At 37.7% G+C, this 23,423-nt stretch overlaps 3 protein-coding genes and 1 long non-coding RNA gene across 9 annotated transcripts; 3 read left to right on the forward strand and 1 right to left on the reverse strand.

Annotated features, from left to right (window-relative positions):
- The first annotated feature begins 1,190 nt into the window (after positions 1–1,190).
- On the forward strand, positions 1,191–7,056 carry LOC121049679. Of its 2 annotated transcripts, XR_005801040.1 has the most exons (6): positions 1,191–1,539; positions 1,635–1,696; positions 1,854–1,915; positions 2,378–3,975; positions 4,053–4,158; positions 6,621–7,056. It is a non-coding gene; the product is annotated as an uncharacterized LOC121049679 (long non-coding RNA). The 2 variants fall into 2 exon arrangements; XR_005801039.1 differs by lacking the exon at positions 1,191–1,539 and having other exon boundaries at positions 1,544–1,696.
- Positions 7,057–7,836: 780 nt separating this feature from the next.
- On the forward strand, positions 7,837–8,586 carry LOC112169622 (agamous-like MADS-box protein AGL62). Its single transcript, XM_024306679.1, has one exon. The coding sequence runs from the start codon at positions 7,837–7,839 to the stop codon at positions 8,584–8,586; it is 750 nt and encodes a 249-aa protein (XP_024162447.1).
- Positions 8,587–9,329: 743 nt separating this feature from the next.
- LOC112169994 (pentatricopeptide repeat-containing protein MRL1, chloroplastic) lies at positions 9,330–17,653 on the forward strand. 2 transcript variants are annotated; one of them, XM_024307130.2, is made up of 18 exons: positions 9,330–10,292; positions 10,441–10,666; positions 10,802–10,865; positions 10,942–11,086; positions 11,167–11,282; positions 11,773–11,901; positions 12,032–12,205; positions 12,335–12,499; positions 12,829–12,969; positions 13,420–13,519; positions 13,702–13,810; positions 13,917–14,008; positions 14,591–14,681; positions 15,169–15,400; positions 15,485–15,577; positions 15,990–16,038; positions 16,249–16,345; positions 16,881–17,653. In XM_024307130.2, exons 1-18 carry the CDS (start codon positions 9,437–9,439, stop codon positions 17,113–17,115), a joined length of 3,114 nt encoding a protein of 1,037 aa, XP_024162898.1. In that variant the 5' UTR covers positions 9,330–9,436; the 3' UTR covers positions 17,116–17,653. The 2 variants fall into 2 exon arrangements, 1 of the variants encoding a protein (XP_024162898.1); XR_002924971.2 differs by lacking the exon at positions 15,990–16,038 and having other exon boundaries at positions 16,881–17,017.
- Positions 17,654–18,073: 420 nt separating this feature from the next.
- Positions 18,074–23,158, reverse strand: LOC112169996 (histone-lysine N-methyltransferase SUVR4). 4 transcript variants are annotated; one of them, XM_024307134.2, is made up of 10 exons: positions 23,084–23,158; positions 22,206–22,292; positions 21,691–21,961; positions 21,144–21,435; positions 20,329–20,906; positions 19,583–19,848; positions 19,146–19,212; positions 18,927–18,977; positions 18,547–18,639; positions 18,074–18,311 (listed from the first exon to the last, which is right to left on the reverse strand). In XM_024307134.2, the coding sequence occupies exons 3-10, from the start codon at positions 21,874–21,876 to the stop codon at positions 18,297–18,299; spliced, it is 1,548 nt and encodes a 515-aa protein (XP_024162902.1). In that variant the 5' UTR covers positions 21,877–21,961; positions 22,206–22,292; positions 23,084–23,158; the 3' UTR covers positions 18,074–18,296. The 4 variants fall into 4 exon arrangements, with proteins under 4 accessions (XP_024162902.1, XP_024162899.1, XP_024162901.1 ...); XM_024307131.2 differs by lacking the exon at positions 23,084–23,158 and adding an exon at positions 22,618–23,017; XM_024307133.2 differs by lacking the exon at positions 23,084–23,158 and adding an exon at positions 22,423–22,586.
- Between the last annotated feature and the right edge of the window lie 265 nt (positions 23,159–23,423).

Raw genomic sequence — 23,423 nt, forward strand, 5'->3', positions numbered from 1 at the left:
GGGCGGATCGGTCTGGATCGGTGTGTTGAGCAGGTTGATGAAACCGATGAGAAACCGACCTGAACACAATCGGTCCGGTGTTTCTGTTTTTTGGGCCAAGAAAACTGTTTTTCCAGAACTATGCAAACTGCAGAATTGCAGATTCAAAGACTGCAAACTGAAAACTAAAGCAGTAAAGTACAAATGCAGAAATGCAGAAACTAATCAAAACTGTAAACATAAAAATGTAAAAATGCATAATTGAAAGCAAAACTGTAAAGTATAAATGCAGAAATGCAGAAGCTAAGCAAAACTGCAAACTACAAATGCAGAAATTAAACATAAACCTGTCGAAACTAAATAAGTAGAAATGCAGAAATGCAAACATGTACCAAATATCGGTCCGGATCGCTTCTGCAAACATTGAAACTGAGACCGAACCGAATGACACTTTAATCGGTTCGGTTTAGCCCGACCCGAGGAAGTCAGCTTTGAAAACTGACCAGAATGGTCGGTTTCGGTCCGAATCTAGCCGATTTCTCGGACTCTCGGTTGAAAACGCCCACCCTAACAAATACAGCTTGTTGTGCAAACCAAGAGGCCACTCTTTCACAGTAATCTCTACCGATCTGAAAGGAACGTTGCCAACCTCTGAAATACTATCATTCATCGCCAGCCCCAGCAGAGAGTTTTTGTAAAACCACAGCCCGTCGTGCAGATGTCGATTCCGATAATTCTTTATTTCAAATTAGAACACAAATCGATCTTCCACCACCCGAATGGACAAATATATCCGCATGTGCCCGACTGTAGGCATCATTCCAATAAACCTAAGTTGTTTAGGCTATCGTGTAAGCAGCGTCCCCGCAATATAATGGTGGTTATCTTGCAAAAATACCTCCCCAGCCAAGCTATAGTGGTCGACGAACATGTGTGCCAACAGATGGGGTAAAAGTAGCGCAATGTTGGAGATTGGGTATGTCATGAAAGAAGTGTTGATAACAGCTTGTCAGCGATAAAACTTTAATAAAGCATTAGCGTAACTAGGTCAGATTTTAGCCAGAAACTGAGCAAGGTACTTGAAGTTTGTTCTTTCTCTTGGTTTGGGACCCTTCAAACTTGAGCCAAAGTACATGCATGATTATCTAATTATCAAATCTCTACTACTATAAATCCAGGCGCCCTCTTTTAATGTCAAAGGCTTCACCAATTTATTGAAGTCCCCATACTACCCATTATATACAGAACAGTTCAACTTAACTGAAAAATATCAAGCAGGGGTAACCACGTAAAATACAAAAAAAAAACAAAAACAAATAAGAAATTATAAATATGAAATCGTGCACTTCAAAAACGGAGAGAAAGAGGAAATTATAGCCCGCCATCACCAGAGAAAAGAGTAACCGTCAGGGCGCACGATCGGAGACTGGAGGCAACGTGGGAGATATGGCTTCACCATTATTCACCCGTCTCTCAGTTTACGGTTCATGTAAAAGGAGAAAACTCAGATGGAAGGAGGAGCAGAGCAAACTCAAACCCAGAAGGAGGAAAAGATTAGCGGTGATTGCAGATTTATCTTTGTTTCTATATCTTTCGATTTTGATTTCTTATTCTTATATTGAACTATTGTTTGGGAATGTCTTTGAATTTTCTAGGTACTTTTCATACTCGGGTAGTCTCTATACGTCTTGAAGGAATCGAAAAATTTTGGTTACAGGTATGGTTTGGGGATTTCATTGGTTCTTGGTTTCACATTTTCAATTAATCATAATAAGCAATTGCTGCTCATGAACTGTTCGTCAATTGGATTTTGCTTCTTTCTTCTTTTTTATTTTTTTATTTTTTACCGCTTGGTTTTCTTTCAATTGTTGCAGGTAAATTAGATGAGCGATTTCTTAACATTGTGAGAAAATGATGTCTCTAATGTTAGTTCCAGGTATTGTTTCTGTCTCATATGTTCTTCCTTCAATTAGTTTTCAATTGGTATGCAATTTGGGGGGAAGCAAATGAACCAAACAGAACTATTTTTCTCTATTGATTAGGTATGAATGGGAGATGTTTTTCATTGATGACCGTTGTTAGGCCTTTTCATACATGATATCTACCATATTCTAATAATCGAGATTTCATATTCTTTTGTTTTTTCAACGCACAAGTTATTTTAACTTTTTGGGTGTTAGAGGTGTTGTATGTTCTGTAAACCATTGTATGTACGATTGATATGCAAGTTGTCAGATCTGTGTTATCTGTTTCTTTTAAATTTACTTCTGTTCCTGTACTATGCTTGGTAATCCACTCAATTGAATCCCACAAGGTATCTGTATTGCTCATGTTAGTTTTTGGTGGATCTAACTGACTCTTTGGAGGTGTTTAAGTGAGGTTTTGATTTCAAATGCAGTTTATTACTCAGTCAATCTGGAGGAGACGTCTTCTTTGCGGTAACATCATAATACTGAGATTTGAAATCACTGCATGGTTCTCTATCTCATTCTCATATGTCTTCATTAAAATTCATTTTAGTTTTTTATTATTATTTTTTTAATTTTTTTATGGGGTTTGAATATACGTGCACATTCATGCACCAATACCATTACCAGCTGTCGTACATATTTATATGGGAATGAGATATAGATATTCCTCTCATTCCCCCTCTCTGTTCCTTTGCTTTTGTATATCATCAACTTAATTGCATTAGATATGTCTGTTAAGAAGGCTTTGAACTCTTTTAGGCCCTAATATTTCTCAATATTTCTCCTACTTTCTTTTAGTTCTATCCCTAATCCTCTTTTTCCTTTGTTCAATTTAGGTGCAGAGCCAGTGAGATTGTAGCACGTTTAAGTTCTTTGGTTTTTGTTCCTGACTATGAGAAGTAAAGCAAGATAGTAAGTACTGCTGTAGCCACCACAGTTGCAGGTGATATTTTGTTTTATTTGTCTTCTTTTTGGTTTCTGTAAGATAATGATCCCTGGCTTATATTAATGGTTCTTATGTTTGCTTTATTTTGTTAGTATATTTCGTGCAGAAGTATTAAGACAACAGTGTGCACTAGGGCTATTGAGGTATGCAATTCCTCAGTTAAATGCTCTAACTTTTGTTATATTCTCAATTTGGATTTTATTTCTGTTCAGTAGATGCTCAGAAGCATAGTGTCAGTAAATCACAAGTGACTAAAATTAAGTCATTCTTTGAGCAGTTCCTTTTTTAGGAGCCTCTCCTTTGCCTAGGTCTTGGAGTTTATTTTTGTTAATCTACATGGTTTTGTATGCCAAAGAATATTGTTTCTCTAAAGTTTTTCCATTTTTGTAAAGTTTATTCATGTATGGATTGTTAGTCTGACAACTAAAAGGTAGAACAAATTGGTTATTAGTTACTCATATCCCTTCAAATCCCATAGCAACAGCTTCACACTAAAAGGTACGTAGAACAAATTGGTTGTTAGTACTTCTATCTATTTCTTTCAGAGAAGTTTAATTGGTTATATTTTTTGACTGAATTCTTCATTGGTTAGTAGTGTTCTTATTCATTCTGGAGAAATGTAGTTTTGATCTCAGAATTCCTCATGATTTAGTTTGCTTTTGCTTAAATTTGATTTTTCTCAAACCCCATCAGCAAGATATGAACTTTTTTGCTCCATATGTGTCAATTTTTGAAGTTATTGATGATTTCGACAGACATGGTTTATTGAGCTGGGTCCCCCAACTCCTAAAGAACAAAATGCTTGCATTCACAAGTATAAAGGGCTTTAATTAGCTGCTCTTTGTATGATTTCAATTCTATTATTGAGGAATTTGAAAGCTTTAATTGCTTATTAAGCCAGGTCAGGTGGCTTTAATTATAAAGCTAAGTTCAGGGGAGCTACTGCCAAGTCCCTATCTTTCCTACAAGAGCCAAGAAGATAAGGGCCTCCCAAAAAATGGTTTCTTATGCAACCATGTGTGCACTTTGGACTGTTTTGGAGACTTTTGAGAAGGACAAGAGGACTCTTCAGGATTGAAGGTCAGTGCTTCTCTAGATGTGAAGAGATGGGAGGGATGACTTAATGTTATGAGTTACAACTGAGTTTGGTTGTGCAGGCATTTTGAAATAAATTGGGCTTTGATTGATCCAAAGACCTCGGTTGAAGTTTTTGGTTTCTGTCAAGGAGTTGCTGCCATGGGTCATGATGCCTCTTCAGATAGTGTATGTGAATGAAAATAAAAGTAGTAAAGAGTCTCTGACCTCTTTTCTTTTTTGGGGTGGCACCGTTCAAGGTCAATTGCTACTTAGTTCTTTTTCCATTTTCTTTCGTCTCAGACCCTTCTGCAGTGGTCGTAAATCAATTGAAAATAGTTTGCTATTTATTTTCTTTGGTTTACTTGCTTTGAATTTTTTGCTTTTTGTTTGTGTTTTGCTCTCTAAGAGCATCTCCAATGGCTTTGTCTTTTGGCTTTGGTCAAATTTGAATTTGACATATGATATGGCAAAATTGACATGTTAACATTTTGACTAATTTTAGCTCCAATGGAGATGTCAAATTTAAATATTGTTTTAATATATATAATTCTATTTGTGTTGCTTAACCAATTGCAGAAACGCATCAGCACGGTTGCTTTGTTACATGTTTGGTCTGCAAGTCTGTAAGTGCTGCTGCTGCAATGAGATTGAAATTACATGAGAGTGATTCAGCTCAGAAACATCTTTATCATCTTATCAACAACAACATTCGTCAAGTATACAACACAAGAGATACGTAGACCACTCTACAAATAAATCATCTTGCTTACTCCAAATATGAAGTTAAACATGGAAAAGGAACGCAACTTAAAGAGACACCAATTATAGAATTTTATGACAACAACAAGTCATACTTGCATCAATCCAGAGAATACGAACATGTGGAGCCGAGCTCAATTGGAGGTGGCCAAAATATTTGGGAATCGCCTGGGGAAGATCTCAACTTCTGAATGCTATGGTCCTTTAAGTAGAACATGAAACTCTCTGGTCTAGTTACTTCTCTAAGAGCAAGATTAACATTGTTTTCATCTGAGAAGTAAATGCAATTCCCTCTGCACCCAGCCAATTCTTGGGCCGAAACAGAGAAACAGCAATCCATAGCCAAGAAAAACGCTCGATCACCCAAGCTCTTCACTTCAACCCATCTGCCCAACTCTCCATTCAACAGTTCCAACTTGCAAACCTTAAAATCAACTACCTTGAGTTCACCAGACTGATATCTTTGGTGTCTTCCATGACGCCAACGGACAAATAAAGAAAAATCTAACTCAACACCAGCCCCTTCTTGCTTATTTTGTTCTTGATCAAAATACATATCGACCACATAAAGCTCTCCACAAGACTCTACCAAATGCTTCCTCCCACCAAAACCAATCACTTTCGACGAAATCTTCACTATCACTTCTAAAGACACATCAATCGTAAAAACATAACCCAAGCTATCCACTACATATGGCTGACCCTTATAAACAATAACATCATCAAAAACAAAACCTCCGTTACTAAACCATGTAAGTTTCTCATCTCCACTTTTAGCAAAACCCAAATTTCCCTTATCAGAGATAACCAAAATAGCACAATCAACAATCTCAGCAGGCATTAAAATCACTTTCTTTAAACCACAAACAGAACTAGAGCCAATGATGTATCTCAGAAAATACGACTTCCCTAATTTGATCATTTTAAACTCCAACAAATTGAAACATTTAGGAGACGACGACGGGCCATTTGTGTACCTGATTCGCCTGGAGATGATCGGATTTTGAAGAAGAATTATGTCGCACTCTTCGACCTTGACCAACCAACATCCAGACGGCGGCGGCGCCAGTGATGACGTGGAGGGGCCTCTGTAGGAGGTAGACGATGTTTTGGGAGAGGAAGGAGGTGGGTCCATCGGAGAATGGGAGAGGGAATTTCGGAGGAAGTGAATGGTGGAAGCGAGGCACAAGAACGCCATGAATGACAAACGCTGCGGAATTGGAGAGACTGGATGCACAGTTCAAGCTTTTCTCCTATCAGCGGCCAGAGCTCGACTGGAAGATTGGACCAGTCGACGGTGATATCCATTGTTGACGTGGCCTCGTGACTTGGGAGGTATCCATTTGATCCATGTTCTTGATATTCAAGAAGAGAGATGAAATTTGAAGAGAGGAAAAGTGTTTCTTTCTCTGAGATTTTGAAGTTCTGGGTGAGATGAAGGAAGAAAGACGCGAGAAGGAAAGAGAGAGACCACTGAGAAACAATAAAAAAAATAAAAGACAGAAAGAGAGGAAGCTGTCAAATTTGACAGAAGAAAGGCTTATGTCAAATCCACGGGGAAAAGACATATCTGTTGGAGAACAGTTTGGGCTGTCAAAAGTAATCGTTGGGCTTCCACATGGCAAATGACCCATCGGTTGGAGATGGTCTAATCATGTCTCACTTCTCTTGGTTTATGTTGTTGAGGTAAAGCTTTGCATTGATGACCTCTGTTAGGCTTTTTCATACATGGTTATCTACTGTATTCTAATAGTAGAGATTTCATTTACTTTTGTTTCTCAATGCCAGCTCATTTTAAATTTTTGTTTGAATTCCAATCCCTTTTTCTAACAGTCTTGGATCAGGAGAGTGACATTTTAAAGTTTGGATGGTTATATGTCAATATGTAGGTGAAAGTCAAATGTTCAACAACTCAGAAATGTTTGATCTCAGCTCCCATAATGTTATAGATTCTCTTGAGGTAGTTCCATATTTGAAATACTTATGGGAGGGAACCTGATTGAGGAGGAAAATTGCGTGATATTTAGGATGACAACTCGTGTTCCATATTTGGCATTTGCAATTGCATATTCCATGCTTTTGCCCGATAATGCTGAATGATGAACAACCATCAAGGTTTGAACTATAGTAGATACAAGGGGCAACTGACAACCTCCCTTGCTGATATTCTCTATTTTTATTGAACATTAGTTTGTATTTAACATACAAGGAATTTTGGTTGTCATTTTGAGTGGGACAAAGCCATTGGAGGAGTCACATTACAATCATATTGTACTATCTTATAAGTGGTTTGTTGCTTTAAGAAAAAGTGGAATAGGTAAATGGCAAAAAAAAGTTGTTTTTTCCATGTAAATATGCTGCGAAACATTACAATATTGGACAAAATAAGCTTCAATTCTATACTTGCGGTTGATCCTACAACAATAAAGGTTGCTTAGTATCTATTGAGAAAATAAATTAAAATAACCATGTATTAATTTGGAGCAAGTAACATTTCAAATATGCGTAGCAAAAGAGGAGGGACAATACGCACGCGCAAGCGCGGCCCAATGCGCGTGCAGGAAGGCTAGTTGTTATAATCCTAGGGCCGAAAAAAAGTTAAGCTCTAGTTGTTGTCATAATTAAACTTTAATTAGATAATATGTAGACAAATATTGATGTTTTCCTTTGCACACATGATTAATGTTAATTATCCATACTTATGTTTGTTGTTAAGAGTTAATATTGAATCCAACTTCATTAGGCAACATATCTATCACCGGTCAAGAATAGTATGAGCAAATTAAGATATATACATCGAACCAATTCCTAGAAATTTCCCTCATGCATGCATCAATAGTGTTTTGCAATAGTGAAGAATAAGAAATGACGGTAATCGATTAAGAATGGAATTGTCCTGTTAAATTCTAAGGGATTCTATATACCATGTATGATAATTGCCATTGTATGGATATCTATGAACACGCACAAACCATAATTTTCAATATCCAAACACGATATAAATACCCAACCTATTCCAAAGGAACAACACGTACATCACAAACAAAGCACTTGTTAAAATTTTTTATTCATTTCTTAGCGGTTGCATTGACGGTTAGGGCCAACATGGGTCGTCAAAGAATCGAGGTGCACAAATTGGAAAAGGCTAGTAACCCGCAGGTTACATTCTCCAAAAGGAGGTTTGGCGTTTTCAAGAAAGCCAGCGAGCTCTGCACCCTCAGTGGTGCAGAGATTGCTCTAATCGTAGATTCTCCAGCAAAGAAGACATATTCGTTTGGCTACCCTTCTATGGAAGCTGTTATTGACCGCTATGAGAACATGAATGCTCCCTTGGCGAACAACGGCAACACTGAGCAGCTCATGGAGGCTGCACGTAGAAGACAAACACACTATTTGATGGCGGAGTTGGATGCTATCAATGAGGATCTACACAAAGAGACACTGAAGAGAAAGGTGCTTAATAAAAAGGAGAAGGCTGGCCAGACTCAGAATTGGTATGAGAGGTCCGTTGATTGCATAAACGATAAAGAACAATTAAACTTCTTCAAGAATGTATTGAGGGAGCTAGGCGATATGGTGGCCCAACATTCTGAAATGCTGCGGCAAAAGCAGGTTGGACTAATGCAGCAAAACGCTGCAATGGTGCAGCAAGCCGAGCTGATGCAGCAAAACACTACTATTGGGGCTATTAGGGACCTCATGCAACCGAGGGCAGCTGCTGCTCGGCCGTTTTATAGGGGGAATTCTTCGAGCAGCAATGTGATGAATCCCTATGGTCCTATGCCTTCTTCTTCTCCTCTACCTCCTCCTGCCGAACCCTGGAATCCAAATCTTGAAAGTCGCCAATTTTTCTAAGCATTTCAAGGGATTTGTCTCTGCAGTTTTAAGCCTCGTGTTTGTGTTTTCCTTTAGTGTGTTTTTCTTTTGCGTTGTTTTTGATGTCTTTTTATTTTAATGTGGAACAGACACAATTGTTTTATTGTTGTATGTTTGTTGAATTCTTAAAAAAAAAAATAATAATAATAAAATCAAATATAAGTTTGCTTTGGTTTAATTCATTGTATTTTTTTTTTCCTTCTTCCGAGTAACTTTGAGCAGTTGAAAAATTATTTTATAACCATCAGATTATCCACCAGTGGTAGAGTCTCCAGGTGTGGAACCCCCACATCTAGGTTCGAGCCCCCTTTCCTACACCTAGTGGCCAGTTTGTGGTGGAATTTTCCCTATAGACGGTGCAGTGGATTAGTCTGGCTCTGTTGGAATACCCTGCATGGGTGCGTGTGTGACTAACTTACTAACGCTGACCTCTTCCGATAAAACAACAACAAAAAATTATTTTATGATTTCTAGGAGTAAAAAGTAACATGTAAACCGTAAAATACATAAAATATCCCCACTAGTATTAATAAATATCAGTCCATATTTCCCTTCAGAACAAAAAAATCGGTCACGCGTTCAGGCGCCAACAGACTCGTCACTCAGCTACAAACCCATTAGCCAAACAAGAGCAAAACGAAAAACGCAACTGTAACCAGGAATTCATCCACGTCAGCACCAAATGGATTGCGCTCTAGAAAAAAAGAAGAAGAAATAACAGATTAAATTCCAAAGGTGGTTGGTTGGTTTTCCCTCTCGTCACTCTCTCCCTCACACTCTCTCCCATATGTGATAGGACGCAGAGAAGAGAGGCCCTCTTCTTCTTCCGATGAGCTTCTCCGCAAAGCCACAGCCACTCGCCCTAATCTCATGCACGCCTCACTCCCGCTCCCTCCGCCGCGACTTCCTCGGGTGCCCCCACAGCCTCCGCCCCCTCGCCGGCGGCCTCAGGTCTCTGCGAAAGAACCGGAGCCTCGCCGGCCCCGGCGGACGTCAGAATCCGCCGCCGCGGTTGTTGATTAAAGCGTCGCTCGGTTCTCACCCGATTCTGGTGTTCGTCGCCGTGGTGACGTTCTCGGCGGTTTCTATTGTCTACTTCAATCGGTCGGTGAAGCGGAAGAAGAGAGAGGTTGGAGGTGAAGTTGAAGTTCCGGTGGAAGATCAGAGTATTGATTTTGATGCTTTGAAAGATGAGATTAGAGAGGCGAGGGAGGAGGAAGAGGCTTCTTCTTCTTCTTCTCCGGTTCTGCAGTTTCACAATTCGTCTGTGATTTCTGCTCAGGAGTCGTCGTCGTCTCTTTCACCGTTGGTGTTTGAATCCACGGCTGTGCTTCAGCCGCTTCATTTTCCGACGGAAGTCACTGAGTTTGATAAACTCGAGCCTCTTTTCGAGTTGCCGAATCTGATGGGGGACTCTGATTTTGGTTCTGTGACTGTGAGTGATGAGGAAACCGTCGCCGAGTCACCTTCTGTGTCTGGAAGTGATGAGGAGAGCAGTGAGGTTGGTGAAGCTAATGGCTTTGGATTACGTAATGGAGAATCGGATAGAGAAGAGATTCACATGTTCTATGAGGCCAACAAGTCTGAGATGAAGTTGGATGATGATAAATTTTCTTCGTTTCTGAGAAATAGCACCCTCACAAGATCAGATTCGTTTCGACAAGTTTCGCATCACAGTACTACAGGTAATGCTTCAAGGAAATATATCAAATTTTGACCTCCTTGCTACTATTATATTCGCAATTTGTGACATGAAGATACTTACTTTGCTGCTGCTGCACATAGAAATTTGTTTGCTACTGTACCGAGTTTATATAAGTGGTTTTTTTGCAGAGAATGTAGAAGGCAAAATACCCAATCACAAAGAAGGCCATGTCCGCAGCAGAAAAGACTTGGGAAACGGCAATGGATATAATGGACATGTAGCAGATAAAGAACTAAGACATTTGCCTAAAAAGAACCATAAGACTGTGCCCCAACCGAATGGAATACATACAAGTGACACACATTATGTTTCCGAGCAATTAAGTGCTTACCATCGATTGCTGAAGGATGGGAGGTATATGTTATCTTTCTCATCTCTGTTATAAAGTACCTTTAGTTGTTTATAGAAATCTATTGGCAGTTCATACCAGTTTTTTCACTTTCAAAAATTTTCTAACATAAATAGTTATCAATGATATGGGGTTCTTAGGTTATCCGACTCTTTAAGGTTGCTTGAAGATTTGGAGAAAAAGGATTTGTTGGATATGAATAAGGTAAGGATGTAACATTCTGTTGATGATGGGTTCTCAGTGTGTTGGGTCTGTATCTTATCAAGCTCTATGATATCAGGTTTATCATGGAAGGTTTTTTGAAACCTGCAAAAAGAAAAAGGCTGTTGATCAAGCTTTTCGTTTCATCAAACTGATTCCAAATCCAACAATGAGTACATATAATATGCTTATGTCTGTCTGTGCGAGTGCTCAAGATTCAGAGGGTAATTAACTTGTACACCTTTCTGCATCTGTTTATCATCTATTGTAACGTTAGTTCCTGATGTCTGTATCATGGTTTTAGGTGCTTTCAATGTTCTGGGACTTGTCCGGGAGGCTGGGCTAAGAGTTGATTGCAAACTTTACACTACTCTGATATCAACATGTGCGAAAAGTGGAAAAGTCTACACTATGTTTGATGTATGATATCTTCCTTTTTGGCTTCTGTTAGTTTAGAATGACATATACATAGAGTTTTAACTGAAGATTTCTGAATTTTAGTTTGGCTTATTTAGTCACTCTGCTTCCTGGCTGAGAAATTATGCCCATTTAGCTTCCATTATATGTCAAAAGAAGTCCTGGTTTCTTTAATGTGTTTGCTACTTGGAGATGATAGTCCATAATGCTGATAGAACTTTTACTTTCTACATCTCAATTGCAATTATAGTATCTGCCTTTTTCTTTTATTCATTTATTTATTTATTCTTTCTCATTTTCTGAGGCTATACATTTCATTTTGTTCAATCATTGTTTTGATGTTTGTAATTACATTTTTCCTTTACAGCTTTGGTAACTAATGAGTCCTCAGTCGGTAAACTGTTTCTATTGAATATGCCTGGAGTATAATCTCTGTATCTTATTCTGAGTCTCCCATTTTATTATAGCTATGTTTTTTTTTCCCTTCTCCCAGGTCTTCCATGAGATGGTTAGTGCTGGAGTAGAACCAAATGTTCACACATATGGGGCACTGATTGATGGTTGTGGCAGAGTTGGGGAAGTGGCAAAGGCATTTGGTGCTTATGGGATAATGAGGTCTAAGGTACTATTACACTGACAAACTTTACAATCTCTTTTATTAGTTACTGATACCACATAATCTGAGCAAGTGGTTTCTTGTATCTTCCTGCATTGCAAGTATTTTCATGCTGATAAAATGTTACATGCAGTAGAAAGTGAAGCCAGATCGAGTTGTATACAATGCGCTTATTACTGCATGCGGTCAATCAGGAGCAGTTGACCGTGCTTTTGATGTCTTAGAAGAAATGAAGGCAGAGACACAGCCTATAGAACCTGATCACACAACTGTTGGTGCACTAATAAAAGCATGCGCAAATGCTGGTCAGGTTAGGGTTGTCAATTTCTTATAGAATGCTGCACCTTGCACCTCAGTTTCTTAAACATATACTGCTGGTTGTGACTTTGTACATTTCTTTTGTATTCATAATCAACTGATATTCATGCATTTCTTGTAGGTTGAAAGGGCACGTGAAGTGTATAAGATGATTCATAAATACAAGATTAAGGGTAGTTCTGAGGTTTACACCATAGCTGTTAATTGTTGCAGCCTGACTGGTGATTGGGACTTTGCTTGCACTGTATATGATGACATGATCAGGAATGGTGTGGCCCCTGATGAGGTAAATTTTCAGCAATACTTGTTGTCATGCAAAGTTATGCTTTGTGCTCAGGTTTTACCAACACTAGCTGGCCATGACTCCTGACAAGATAGTCTTCAATAATGTTAGCTGGTTTAGATAAGTTGGGGAGTTAGAAGGATTTATAGAAGAAGTGGAAAATACAGTGGGTTATTTACTTATTTATTAATCTGTTTTCCCTTGTATGTTTAGGATGAAGGAAAGAATCTTGTATTCATGTCAGCGGTGCATTCAGTGATCAATCATCATTAAGATCACTCTTCTGATACAATCTTAAGATTACTTACATATGCTTTTTGCCTTAAATGCAGATGTTCCTCAGTGCATTAATAGATGTTGCTGGGCATGCTGGAAAGCTAGATGCTGCCTTTGAAATCATACAGGAAGCCAGAAATCGAGGAATACAAGTTGGAACTGTATCATATAGCTCATTGATGGGCGCATGTAGCAATGTATGTCTCAGATAGACACTTCTGTGGTAAACATTCTTTTGTTTTTGGAAAGAAGAAAGAAACAGAAATAACTGTCATTAGCTATAGTCCTACATGCAAACTGAGAATGAATAGCCAATCAGAAATATCTTATAACATCCTATATTAACACAAACTTGAGCAGGTTTTGTTATAGGTTTTTCATTTTTTGTAACAATAGTAATGTTCCTATATAAATGTGTGTGTGTGTGTGTGTGGCTTGGAATGCTAAATTTTCTTACAAATTCTGGTTCAACCATACAAGCAAATTAATTGTGTAGTCCTGTGATGGAGAAGTAATTCAGAAGCTTTTTTTGCTCTCCAATTGAGAGAGTAACTCTGATTAACTTCTCAACTTATTTCCTTTTGATGCGACCTCTCATGCTGCTAGAAATTCATAATAATTAATAAGTTGCATATTTCATGCTTCAGGCCAAAAATTGGCAGAAAGCACTGGAGCTCTATGAGGATCTTAAGTCAGCTAAAATTGAGCAGACTGTTTCAACTGTCAATGCTTTGATTACTGCCCTATGTAAGTGTCCAAATGTTACCTCCATCTCTGTCCCAAAAAGAATGTAGCAAATGGTGTGATGACAATGCAATTCTGCTTTTGAAATCTGAAGTGGTCACCTTTTCCATGCCATATATATATAAAATATATGGGTCTGTATGTTAGCAAAACTTAACTGAGATATCACATAATTACCATGTCAGGTGATGGGGATCAACTACAGAAGGCTATGGAAGTTCTGTCGGAAATGAAGAGTATAGGACTGCGTCCAAACAGTATAACATACTCCATACTTGTAGTGGCAAGTGAAAAGTAAGTTGTTTAGACTAGAGTTGATCTTGCACTTATATTTGGCTTATATCTCTCGTTTCTTGTAAAAGTGAAAACTCAACCTCTTTCCCGAGCACCCTGATTGTAGGAAGGATGATCTAGAAGCTGGCCTGATGCTCCTTTCTCAAGCTGAAAAGGATAAAGTTGTTCCAAACCTTGTCATGTGTAGATGCATTATAGGTGAGTTTACATTGGTAGCTAATTTTTCATGTCCTTCTTACTTTGGCATCTGAGTGGTTGGATTAATTTTTTCCCCACACTAATATGTGAACTGGTTCTCTATTGTAAAGAAGGACCAACATTAAACAGGATGCCTTTAACACCGGCAGTAATGCTTGACAATTATCTAGGAAATCTCCCTTTTTTTTTTTTTTTTTTTTTTTTTTCTTTCTCCACACACGAATGAGCTGTCCTCTGACCAAACAACCAGCAGTTCAACCTCCTATTTTTATTATCTCTGTTTATATGTAATGATTATGTATCAAGTCTGGCTATCTCTCGATATGAATTGTACTTTTTTGTTTTCTTTCCATGCACAGTCACACAGATGCCAAAACGCTTAAAGTTATGTTGCTTATGAAATAATATATGGGATCAAGTCTTTCCTATTGTCCTGTTCATGCCATCTTTGAGCTTCAAGCAAAGATGAACTGCATGTTTGACTTTTTGTCTGTTCAAACATACTCATGTCTTTAACTTCTATTGGAATTCTGTTGTCGTTTACAAATTTTTTATTGTCCTCCACATTTGATCTCTTTGAAGGCATGTGCTTACGGAGATCTGAGAAGGCATGTACACTGGGTGAAACTGTCTTGCCGCTTGACTCGGGCCGACCGCAAGTTGATAGTAAATGGTATTTGATTCTTCTTTGATTTTCTGCAATGATTCACTAGACTTATTCGATCGTCGGAAAAGTTCAACATAATGGAAAATGCTTGTAACTTATTATGTATACAACATTTTTTAAAACATGTAATGGCAAGAGTTATGTAAGAAAGGTGCAAGTTGTCTGTTTTACAATAGTATGTAAGGGTATGCATTCACATTATCAATGCAAAATAAAATAAACCAAAAAAGTAAGGAAGAAGAATACGAATATTGGAGAATAATATTTGCTACCTGTATCTGGAAAGGAGATTTTATTTACACATTTATATCTTTACATTTGTCTGAAAACATTTAGACAGTTTGATATATTTCCTGAATTTGTTATTAAATCAAAGGAATCATCATTTAGCTTTCTAGGCTAAAATCAGTCTTCTAAGAAGCTTCTCTTTATTGTATTTGTTTATTTATTTATTTATTGAGTAATGTTTTTATTATCTTTTTTCTTTTGTTAGGGCATCAGTGGCCTTAATGGTCTATCGGAAAACTATTGTCGCTGGTGCTACTCCTACCATTGAAATTATATCACAAGTTTTGGGATGCTTGCAGCTCCCTTATGATGCGTCATTTAAGAAGAGAGTTATTGAGAATCTTGGTGTAACTGCCGACACTTCAAGACCTTCAAAACTCTTTTCATTGATAGATGGGTTTGGTGAATATGATCCTCGTGCATTTTCATTACTTGAGGTCAGTTAGATGACTAGTTGTTCTGTTTTTTCTTGAACTCATATTTTTTCATAAAACTAACTGGAAATCATGTTCTAATAATAGGAAGCTGCTTCACTTGGAATTGTTCCATGTGTATCCTTCAAAGTTAATCCCATTGTTGTTGATGCAAAGAAGTTGCAACTTCATACTGCTAAGGTCAGTACTCTACTTTCTTTTACTTGCAAAGGTACTTGTAGTTTATGGTGTAAGATATATCTCAAGCCTCCTCAAGACTTGGAGAATAATAATGGGCAAAAATGAGTACCTGAATGCTGAATGTGCGTGTGGTGATTACTTGACTCTTCCCAAACAATCTGGAAATAATTCCTACTCTCTTCATTTTTTTTAATTTTGAAATGTCTCTTCCAAGACTTTTGTAGCTGTGATATGCTCAATGTAGACAGCTGAACCTTTCATTTTAAGTAAACAGACCTTTCCTACAATCTTCGAGGCTTCTGTTTTCACTAATTAATTTTCATTCAGTAAAAAGACCTCTCTCAAAAATAACAAATTAAACAAAATTGGGCACATGAATTATATTCATGAAATCCTGTTTGAAACTTGCCAGGTCTACATCTTGACTGTTCTGAGAGGTCTCAAACATCGGCTTGCTGCTGGTAATATAAACTACTTTTTGGTTTTTGTATTTATTCTTTTTGGTTGAAACAATTGTTTTGATTTTGAGCGAGTGTAATGCATAAAAATTTGAACTGGCAAGCTCGTGAAAAGTTTATTTAGTATTGAAATTAAAATAAGGGTCAGTTTCTTGTATATAAAGCATAAATCTTAACTGGCTTGTTTCTTCTCTGTTGTGTTGGTTCTTGCAGGTTCAAAGTTGCCCAACATGACCATTTTACTGCCTGTAGAAAAGACGCAAATTTTGTCTCCCAAGGGGAAGATGAAGACAATCTACCTTTCAGGAAGGTAAAAATGGCTACTCAACTTGCTGGATGCAACTATTGACCTGAATAAAAACTTGCTGTTTGCAAACCAAAATGTGTTTTTGTTCCACACTTCCACTTGTACATTACTGTACTCAACTGTCTATGCATCCAAAATCTGATTAGTTGAATCAGGTCACAACAATAACTGTGAGCTAGTAACCAAGATAGGAGAACCTGTTAAAAGAATGAACTGACCTCTTAAGATATCTTCATACATATGCATGGCTATTAGTTTTGTTTCAAAAGATTAAATACATCGCTATCTTTACTCTAGGGCCTAGGCTGATCAACTATTGAGTACCAAAAGCATGAATGAATGAATTGTAGCTTTTGGAAAAAGTAAAGAAATAAGCAACAATAAAATCAGTAGGGATGATGTAATGTCTGCAGATTTATTGGTTACCATATGTATAATAACTACAACCTTCATCTCAATTCAGACAGTAACTCATGGATTTTCAGAGAAGTGTATATTCTTTGTTTTATTTTGTAAACATCACATCTTTGTTTAACAGGGTTGGCCAGTCAGTTGCAGCATTATTGAGAAGGCTTGGGCTAGATTACCAAGGAAATGAATCACGTGGAAAGATAAGAATCAGTGGGTTAACCATGAAAAGATGGTTTCAGCCAAAGCTTGCTTCACCATTCACTGGGAAACCGGAAGAATTAGGCCCATCCCAGCTACGGCTGGGGAAAGGAATCACGCATCAGCAGCGCAATATTCGAACTGGAAATTTTTCCTTGGATTGAGGCGCCTGCATAAGACAGCGAAGCCACTGAGTAGTATTTTTGAAGCATCTAATGCATTTTTCCTAACTTCGGCTGATGTTCCTATACCCACCTGAAATTCCTTTGATTTTGGGAGAGAGAAGTTGAAAGCTTCTTACTTGCATAGAGTTTATAAAAGAGTAACGACAGACAGCCGAGGAATGATAGTGTGAAGAATCTACATGGGTCGCAAAGCCAATTTATGCAAAAAGGGGTGAGATGCATGAAATGATATCAGCATTGTCAGCATGATTTCCACTGTGAATTATTTGTTTAACCGACTATACCATTCCACTGTCTTTGTTGTACCTTGGAGCTTCTATGATGGGATTTTCAATAGCATCATGGGCTTATACTTGTATGTAATAAGACGAAATGAAATCTACTGTTGGTATATATAAGCGGGGTAAAAGTTATGCCAGATCAGGTAGATAAAATGACGATTGATCTTGAATCACAATGTTATACTATTTGTTCGCTTATTGACTTGTTCGCGGGAGACCAGATATAGTTGATGACTTATTACTACTCCTTCAACAAAACTCCAGTTACACAGACTAAAGATTTTAACTACTGTCTTGGTATGAAATTAGTGTAATTTATGTAGTTTGGATCTGTGTATCTTGTAAAATGTTATAATAAAAAATTGAATGGATGGTGTATTTTGCAGAGGATATGTATTAAGAATATAGGGATGTGTGTAAAATTTCCCAACACAATTTCAGAACAATACTTTACATAGTCTGCATTAGGAGCTCAAAACTCAAATATGAGGATCCTTCTGTCAGTTTTAACTTTTAAGGGAAACATTCATAGAACCTTATACAAATCTACAAACATGTCTGATCTTTTATCGACTGCAGACATCAAATCAGGATCTTGGAACTTATATACTTTGTCACAGTCTCAATTTTCAATAACACACTGTCTCAATTTTCAATGACACTGAAATTTGAAGGATTGTAAAACTCAAAGAATAGTACCCATGTACAAGTCAACAAAATATCTCTAATTTTCTCTAGCATTCTAATTCTTGGCCAAACAATTCTGTAGTTCAGCAACAAAGGTAGCACAAGCCACTAATGTACTTCCAAAATTAACAACAAACATAAAGCCAACTAAAGGAAGTACTCTGCAACGAGTTGTCATCGGTCATCCAACAGTCACCGCCGTTTTCCCTGCAATGAAAGCGAATTGCTGTAAGGAGCAAAGATTGAGAGATGAACTGTAAAATTTTAAAACTAGAGCATAATGCAAATGACCCTTCTTATTTCTTTTGGCTCCACTGAGCCGAACAACAAAATTTAAAATTTTGCCTTCGCCAAAGTACAAAGGTATTTTCCATTATCTTCCCAGCAGAAGATACCATTCACATATTTGTCTCAGAAAATTATAAAGAGAATGAACACCAACCTTTCTGTTTATGTTTCGGCAGAATGGACTTCCACAACTGCACTGAAATGCCTCAATAGGATGATCTTCATCATCAAAATCAATCCCATAATCCTGTATAATGGTTTCACAGATCATCTATTAACAAGATACTGAATTTCACATAAGCACATCATCCGAATTGACTGATTCAAACTTATGGAATCAGTCAATTGGGATTACAAATGATAAGCTTGGAATAGCATTTGACAGCTTAAGTAGCATTCATAGGAGTACAGAGAACAAGTAACCACATAAGACATGATTCTAGCTTTACATGTACATTCCACCACATGAATTTGCCTCTCTACAACAGATGTTTAGTAAAGGGAGGTACCATAAATTAAAGCAAGCCCACTCACCCAATTCAACTCTTCAAAGGCATTCACTTTCTTGGTAGTAAAGAAGGCAAGCTGCATACAAGCACAAGGAAGATAATTAGGTTTGCTCCTTCACAGAATGTAAACTCACAATCAAACAGAAAGATCATTCAACATTTTCATCATGTACTTAGTTCAGTGTGTGTCGGTGTGTGTCTGTTCACATTTGGGCATTTAAAAAGGAAGCAGCCAACTTCATACATGATAATAATGGCGGTCAGGAGTTTCCACTTGAACTGGGATATCAACCAAGTTTGCGTCAAAGCATCTGCAATTGTAATGGGAATTAAGTATGAGTTACGGTCATTTTCTCAAAGACAAGTTACTTATTGAACAGATGGTACAGCCTTCTCCAAATAAACAAATTTATAGTCTGCTGATCTTTGTCAACATTAATAAATATGAAAATTGCTCTTATTACATAGTAAAAATAAGGAAATCTTGACGAACTTGCTAGCAACTTATGCAATTATACCTAAATTTTAAACCACAGGCACCAAAATACTGAAGTATTAACAGATCAACATGCAGATCTATTTATAGGGAATATTACCAGCATAACTGAAGACACAAAGCTAAGCAAGGAACAAATTCAGAAAAATATACAGAAGAAATGCACATGGACTGGTAAACATTACCTATGATTGATGAACCTTGCAACGTTGCCGTGAAGCGTCGCATCCAGACAGAGGGCATCCTCATCCCTCAAAATTTGTTCTGACCCCCAATCTGCATCTAGTGTCACGGGGTATGTATGTCTCTCACTACCAGTGCTTTCCATATTCCGCTCATATAACTCTGTGTTAGTCATTATCTCCCCGACATATTCACAGACAAATGATCCTTTCTCTAAGACCTCTAAGGTTCTAACTCCCCAGCCTTTTCCTTGAGGAGTCCAGAACACCTGACACATATCCGAACAAAAAATATGTACTAGTCAGTTAAGATACCTAATTATTTTCACACAACAAATATTGGCACCTAAATGACATGAGTGCTAGATTACCGAGCAAGAATTATTGAACTAAATATCATTTTTTGTACACAAATAACGCTTCAAGAAGAAACTACATGACTAAAAGAGCAACAAACACAACTAGTGCACTCATCTAGAATATTTGAGTAAGGAAATGAAAATCTTTACAATTTGCAGCTTCAAATAGCTAATTCTTTACAATATTCAAGATAAGAATGGTTACTTTTAAGAGGCAAGAAGCAAGCATCCCTGGACATATGCAAAATATACTTCTGAAAATAAAACTTCATTTTAGTTGAGAGAAGACTTTCTTCAAGCGGTTTCCATGCATTTCAGATGATACTTAATAAGCCAGATAAAATTATCCTAGGAGAAAGTTAATGCAAGACGGTACATTGTGAAACTGACCTGCAACTTGCACGAAATTCCCCTTTGTACAACACGATTTCCACACTGCATGTCACATCCACATTTTCTCCAGCATTCTTTGATAAACCTCCTGACCACGTGTCCTTTGCATTTTTCAGGCATGTCTTCATTCTTAGACCTCTCAATAGGACAGTCTTGACAATAAACATGAGGTTGCTTATCCGGTTCCCTCACCAGAGCCATACGGTTACTTAGAAAATCTTCTTTCAGTAGGCCTTCTGGTGTGTACACAAACTCCCCACCAGTTTCACGAGCACATGCGCAAGGAAATGCTGCTGAAAGACAATCTCCAAAACAATCTGGGCAGCAATCCTCATCCGCAATGCGAGACAGTGAAATATTCAGATTGGCATTTTGGTATATGATGTTTTGTGGGATGTAATTGAACTTTGGCAAGCTCTCAATCCCAACATCATCTACTAAGGATATTGGCACTTTTTCAGTTGATTTGGTTATGTCTGATTTATAAATGATTGACTTCTTGTCCTCACGAGAAATGGATGCACCATTTGAGTCTGTCTTAGGTCGTTGTATTCTAGCAGCTCCGTTCATTGGTCCTGTTACACAAAGGTACTAGCTAAGGCCTATTCAATAGGATATATATGGTAAAAAGATATGATATATGTAGAGGGTGGTGTTGTCTTCACTATTCATGCATCTGAGTATCTAACTAGAACTTTTGCAGGTTGCGCAGCAAAAGATACAACCAAGAAGGAATAGGAAGAAAGGAAAAGATGTAGACCTTTGTCGTAAAAGATAATATTATCATGCAGTGGAGAGATATATATACATACCTGGACGTCTCATTGAGGTCTGTTCTGCAGAAACTATAGCGTCATTTGTGGATCCCTCATTCTTTGGCTTCATGAAGTAGTTTGTGTGACTTGTAAGCGAGACTGCTGATGCTCTTTCAGGGTGTACTCTTCCATTTCCAGAGGCCACATGACGGGGAAATTGGACATTTCCACTGTGAGTGGAATGTTTGAGGGGCAGTTCAAAACTTGATCCAGTTCTTTTAGAAACCTGGTCTCCCTCAGCCAAATGCACTGCTTTACCTGGTCTTTCATCTCTCTTTTCTACTTCTCCCTGTTTAGAAAAAGGTAAAAGTCAACCTTAATGAATACAAATTCCATAGTTTCTTGTATACAAGCTAGCTACAGTAGTTGCACCTCCATTTACATGTTCCATTAACTCATTTTTCTCTGATAGTTTAAAGTTTAAACATTAAGCTCTAGATCTTGTCTGACATCTCAACTACTATAAAAAAGAAATAAACAATCATAGTTCCTTCCCAACGGAGACATAAATGAAAATATATAAAAAGTAATCTAAAGAAACTACCTTATTCTCCTGCATTTCGAAGTATCTATCAAATAGAACCCTGTAGTTGTCTGCTTCAATATGCTCCCAATTCTTGTGAAAAGATTTGTACAAGTCTCTGAGGACAGGTCTGATTTCTTCAGTACTAATTCCCAAGGCCTTTGATGCTTTAAAAGCATTAGCAATCTGCGTTTTACTGGGAGCCATGGTCAGTGCAGAAGTTGATGAAGACTTGATTAATACTAATTCAAAGGTCACTTGCTCTTTTTGCTCCAGAGCATTGAAGTGCTACCTGCAAAAGTTTGTGGGGCTTGTGAGATAAAGCACACAACACATGAAGTCTTTACACCACAACCATTTTATTTTGGATGCCAAGCTAAGTTTTTTTCCTCTTTCATTTTGTTCTCTGCATTATTTCATGTTATAACAAATAAAACTAAGAATCAGTGGAGTCCTTGAAAGCAATGCAAACACCAGGAAATCTCATATGCACACTTCAAACTTTTATCAAGTATAAATACTCTCCTACTCCTTACTTTGTTGGATTTGAAGCTTAGGGGGTGAAAGTTTAGTCCCTTCTGCTCATCCAACACCACGAGTTTCTGATTAGTATACCGAAGCAGCTACAACATGATAAGCACACAAAAATTAATGTTCTTTCATTCTCCATTTCTTTTGTCAGCAGTCAACAGTACATGCACAAGAAAAACTACTCAATTAAAGATCAGACTACTCAAAACCACAAAACAATACCCGTTTCATTAGGTTCTGTTTCGTTCCCAGAAATTCAAGGAAAATTGGGACTCCCAAGTTCTAACCTTTATTGCATTCCACAGTACTCCCAACAAAAACCATTGATTAAGTAGTTTTAAAATTAATCTTGAAGAAAAAATACTCAAACTTTCACACACAGAGCTAAAACCCAGAAACAAGACCCACTTTTCTTACCTCTCTGTTTGCTTCCCCAGAATATGTAAAGAAATTGGGCATCCCAAGTTCTCTCCTTTATTCCATTCCATAACAAAATCACTATTACATGCATTACCCATTAAAACTTTAACAAAAAGCTCCATTTGGGTTCCCCAGAAAATGCAGGAGAGAAGAGGAGCCCAAGTTTTCTCTTCCTCTGCTACAAGCATTCCCACCAACCAAACCAAAAGTGGCAGACGTATTACAAAATCAAAAACGCAGAGCACTTACAATCTGGACCAGAAAAATAACATAATAAAGAACCCATTTTTTCACAGTAACCAAGAGGGAAACAAACAGAAGTCAAAACCCATATAGTATTTGACGGTAACAAGTTAAAATTCCCAAGAAAACAAAAAAATCACAGCCACACTCATGAGCTTTGATACTTTGGGGTATGAAAATGAAGCAAATTTCAAAACCAAAATCAAGAAAACTCACATACATGAGGAATCAAGTCCTCTTAATCTACGATCAAAGAAGGTACTTCGCTATTTTGGACACCCTGTTTTGAGCTAGAGCAAATACCACCCTTCTGAGCTACACAACTTATTATGAAGCATTAAAGGAATGCTAGTAATTTTCTCTTCTTTATTTTCATACCGAGATTGAGTTGGCTCCACTACCCCTCTCTCAAGAGTACTGGCCACGTGACAGAGTCCACGTTAGGGTGGGAGGACGTGTTGCCTGTGAAAATACCAAAAACTATTGGATTCAATTACCCTTCGTCTAAATAGACGTTGGGAATTGGGATACGTCGTCGAGGGTCTGCAAAGCGTCAGTTA

This window comes from Rosa chinensis, chromosome 6, assembly GCF_002994745.2.
Source record: "Rosa chinensis cultivar Old Blush chromosome 6, RchiOBHm-V2, whole genome shotgun sequence".
NCBI classification, from domain to species: Eukaryota; Viridiplantae; Streptophyta; class Magnoliopsida; order Rosales; family Rosaceae; genus Rosa; species Rosa chinensis.

Bases quoted from the DNA above. Each gene is read 5' to 3' on its own strand.
- LOC112169994 (XM_024307130.2), top strand. From the start codon at position 9,437: ATGAGCTTCTCCGCAAAGCCACAGCCACTCGCCCTAATCTCATGCACG. The intron at 12,970-13,419 runs GTATGTCTCAGA...TTCATGCTTCAG, and splicing joins TGATGGGCGCATGTAGCAAT to GCCAAAAATTGGCAGAAAGC. The intron at 16,346-16,880 runs GTAAAAATGGCT...TTTGTTTAACAG, and splicing joins ACAATCTACCTTTCAGGAAG to GGTTGGCCAGTCAGTTGCAG.
- LOC112169622 (XM_024306679.1), top strand. From the start codon at position 7,837: ATGGGTCGTCAAAGAATCGAGGTGCACAAATTGGAAAAGGCTAGTAAC.
- LOC112169996 (XM_024307134.2), bottom strand. From the start codon at position 21,876: ATGGCTCCCAGTAAAACGCAGATTGCTAATGCTTTTAAAGCATCAAAG. The intron at 21,436-21,690 runs GTAGTTTCTTTA...TTTTCTAAACAG, and splicing joins TCGAAATGCAGGAGAATAAG to GGAGAAGTAGAAAAGAGAGA. The intron at 18,640-18,926 runs GTGAGTGGGCTT...ACCATTATACAG, and splicing joins CCTTTGAAGAGTTGAATTGG to GATTATGGGATTGATTTTGA.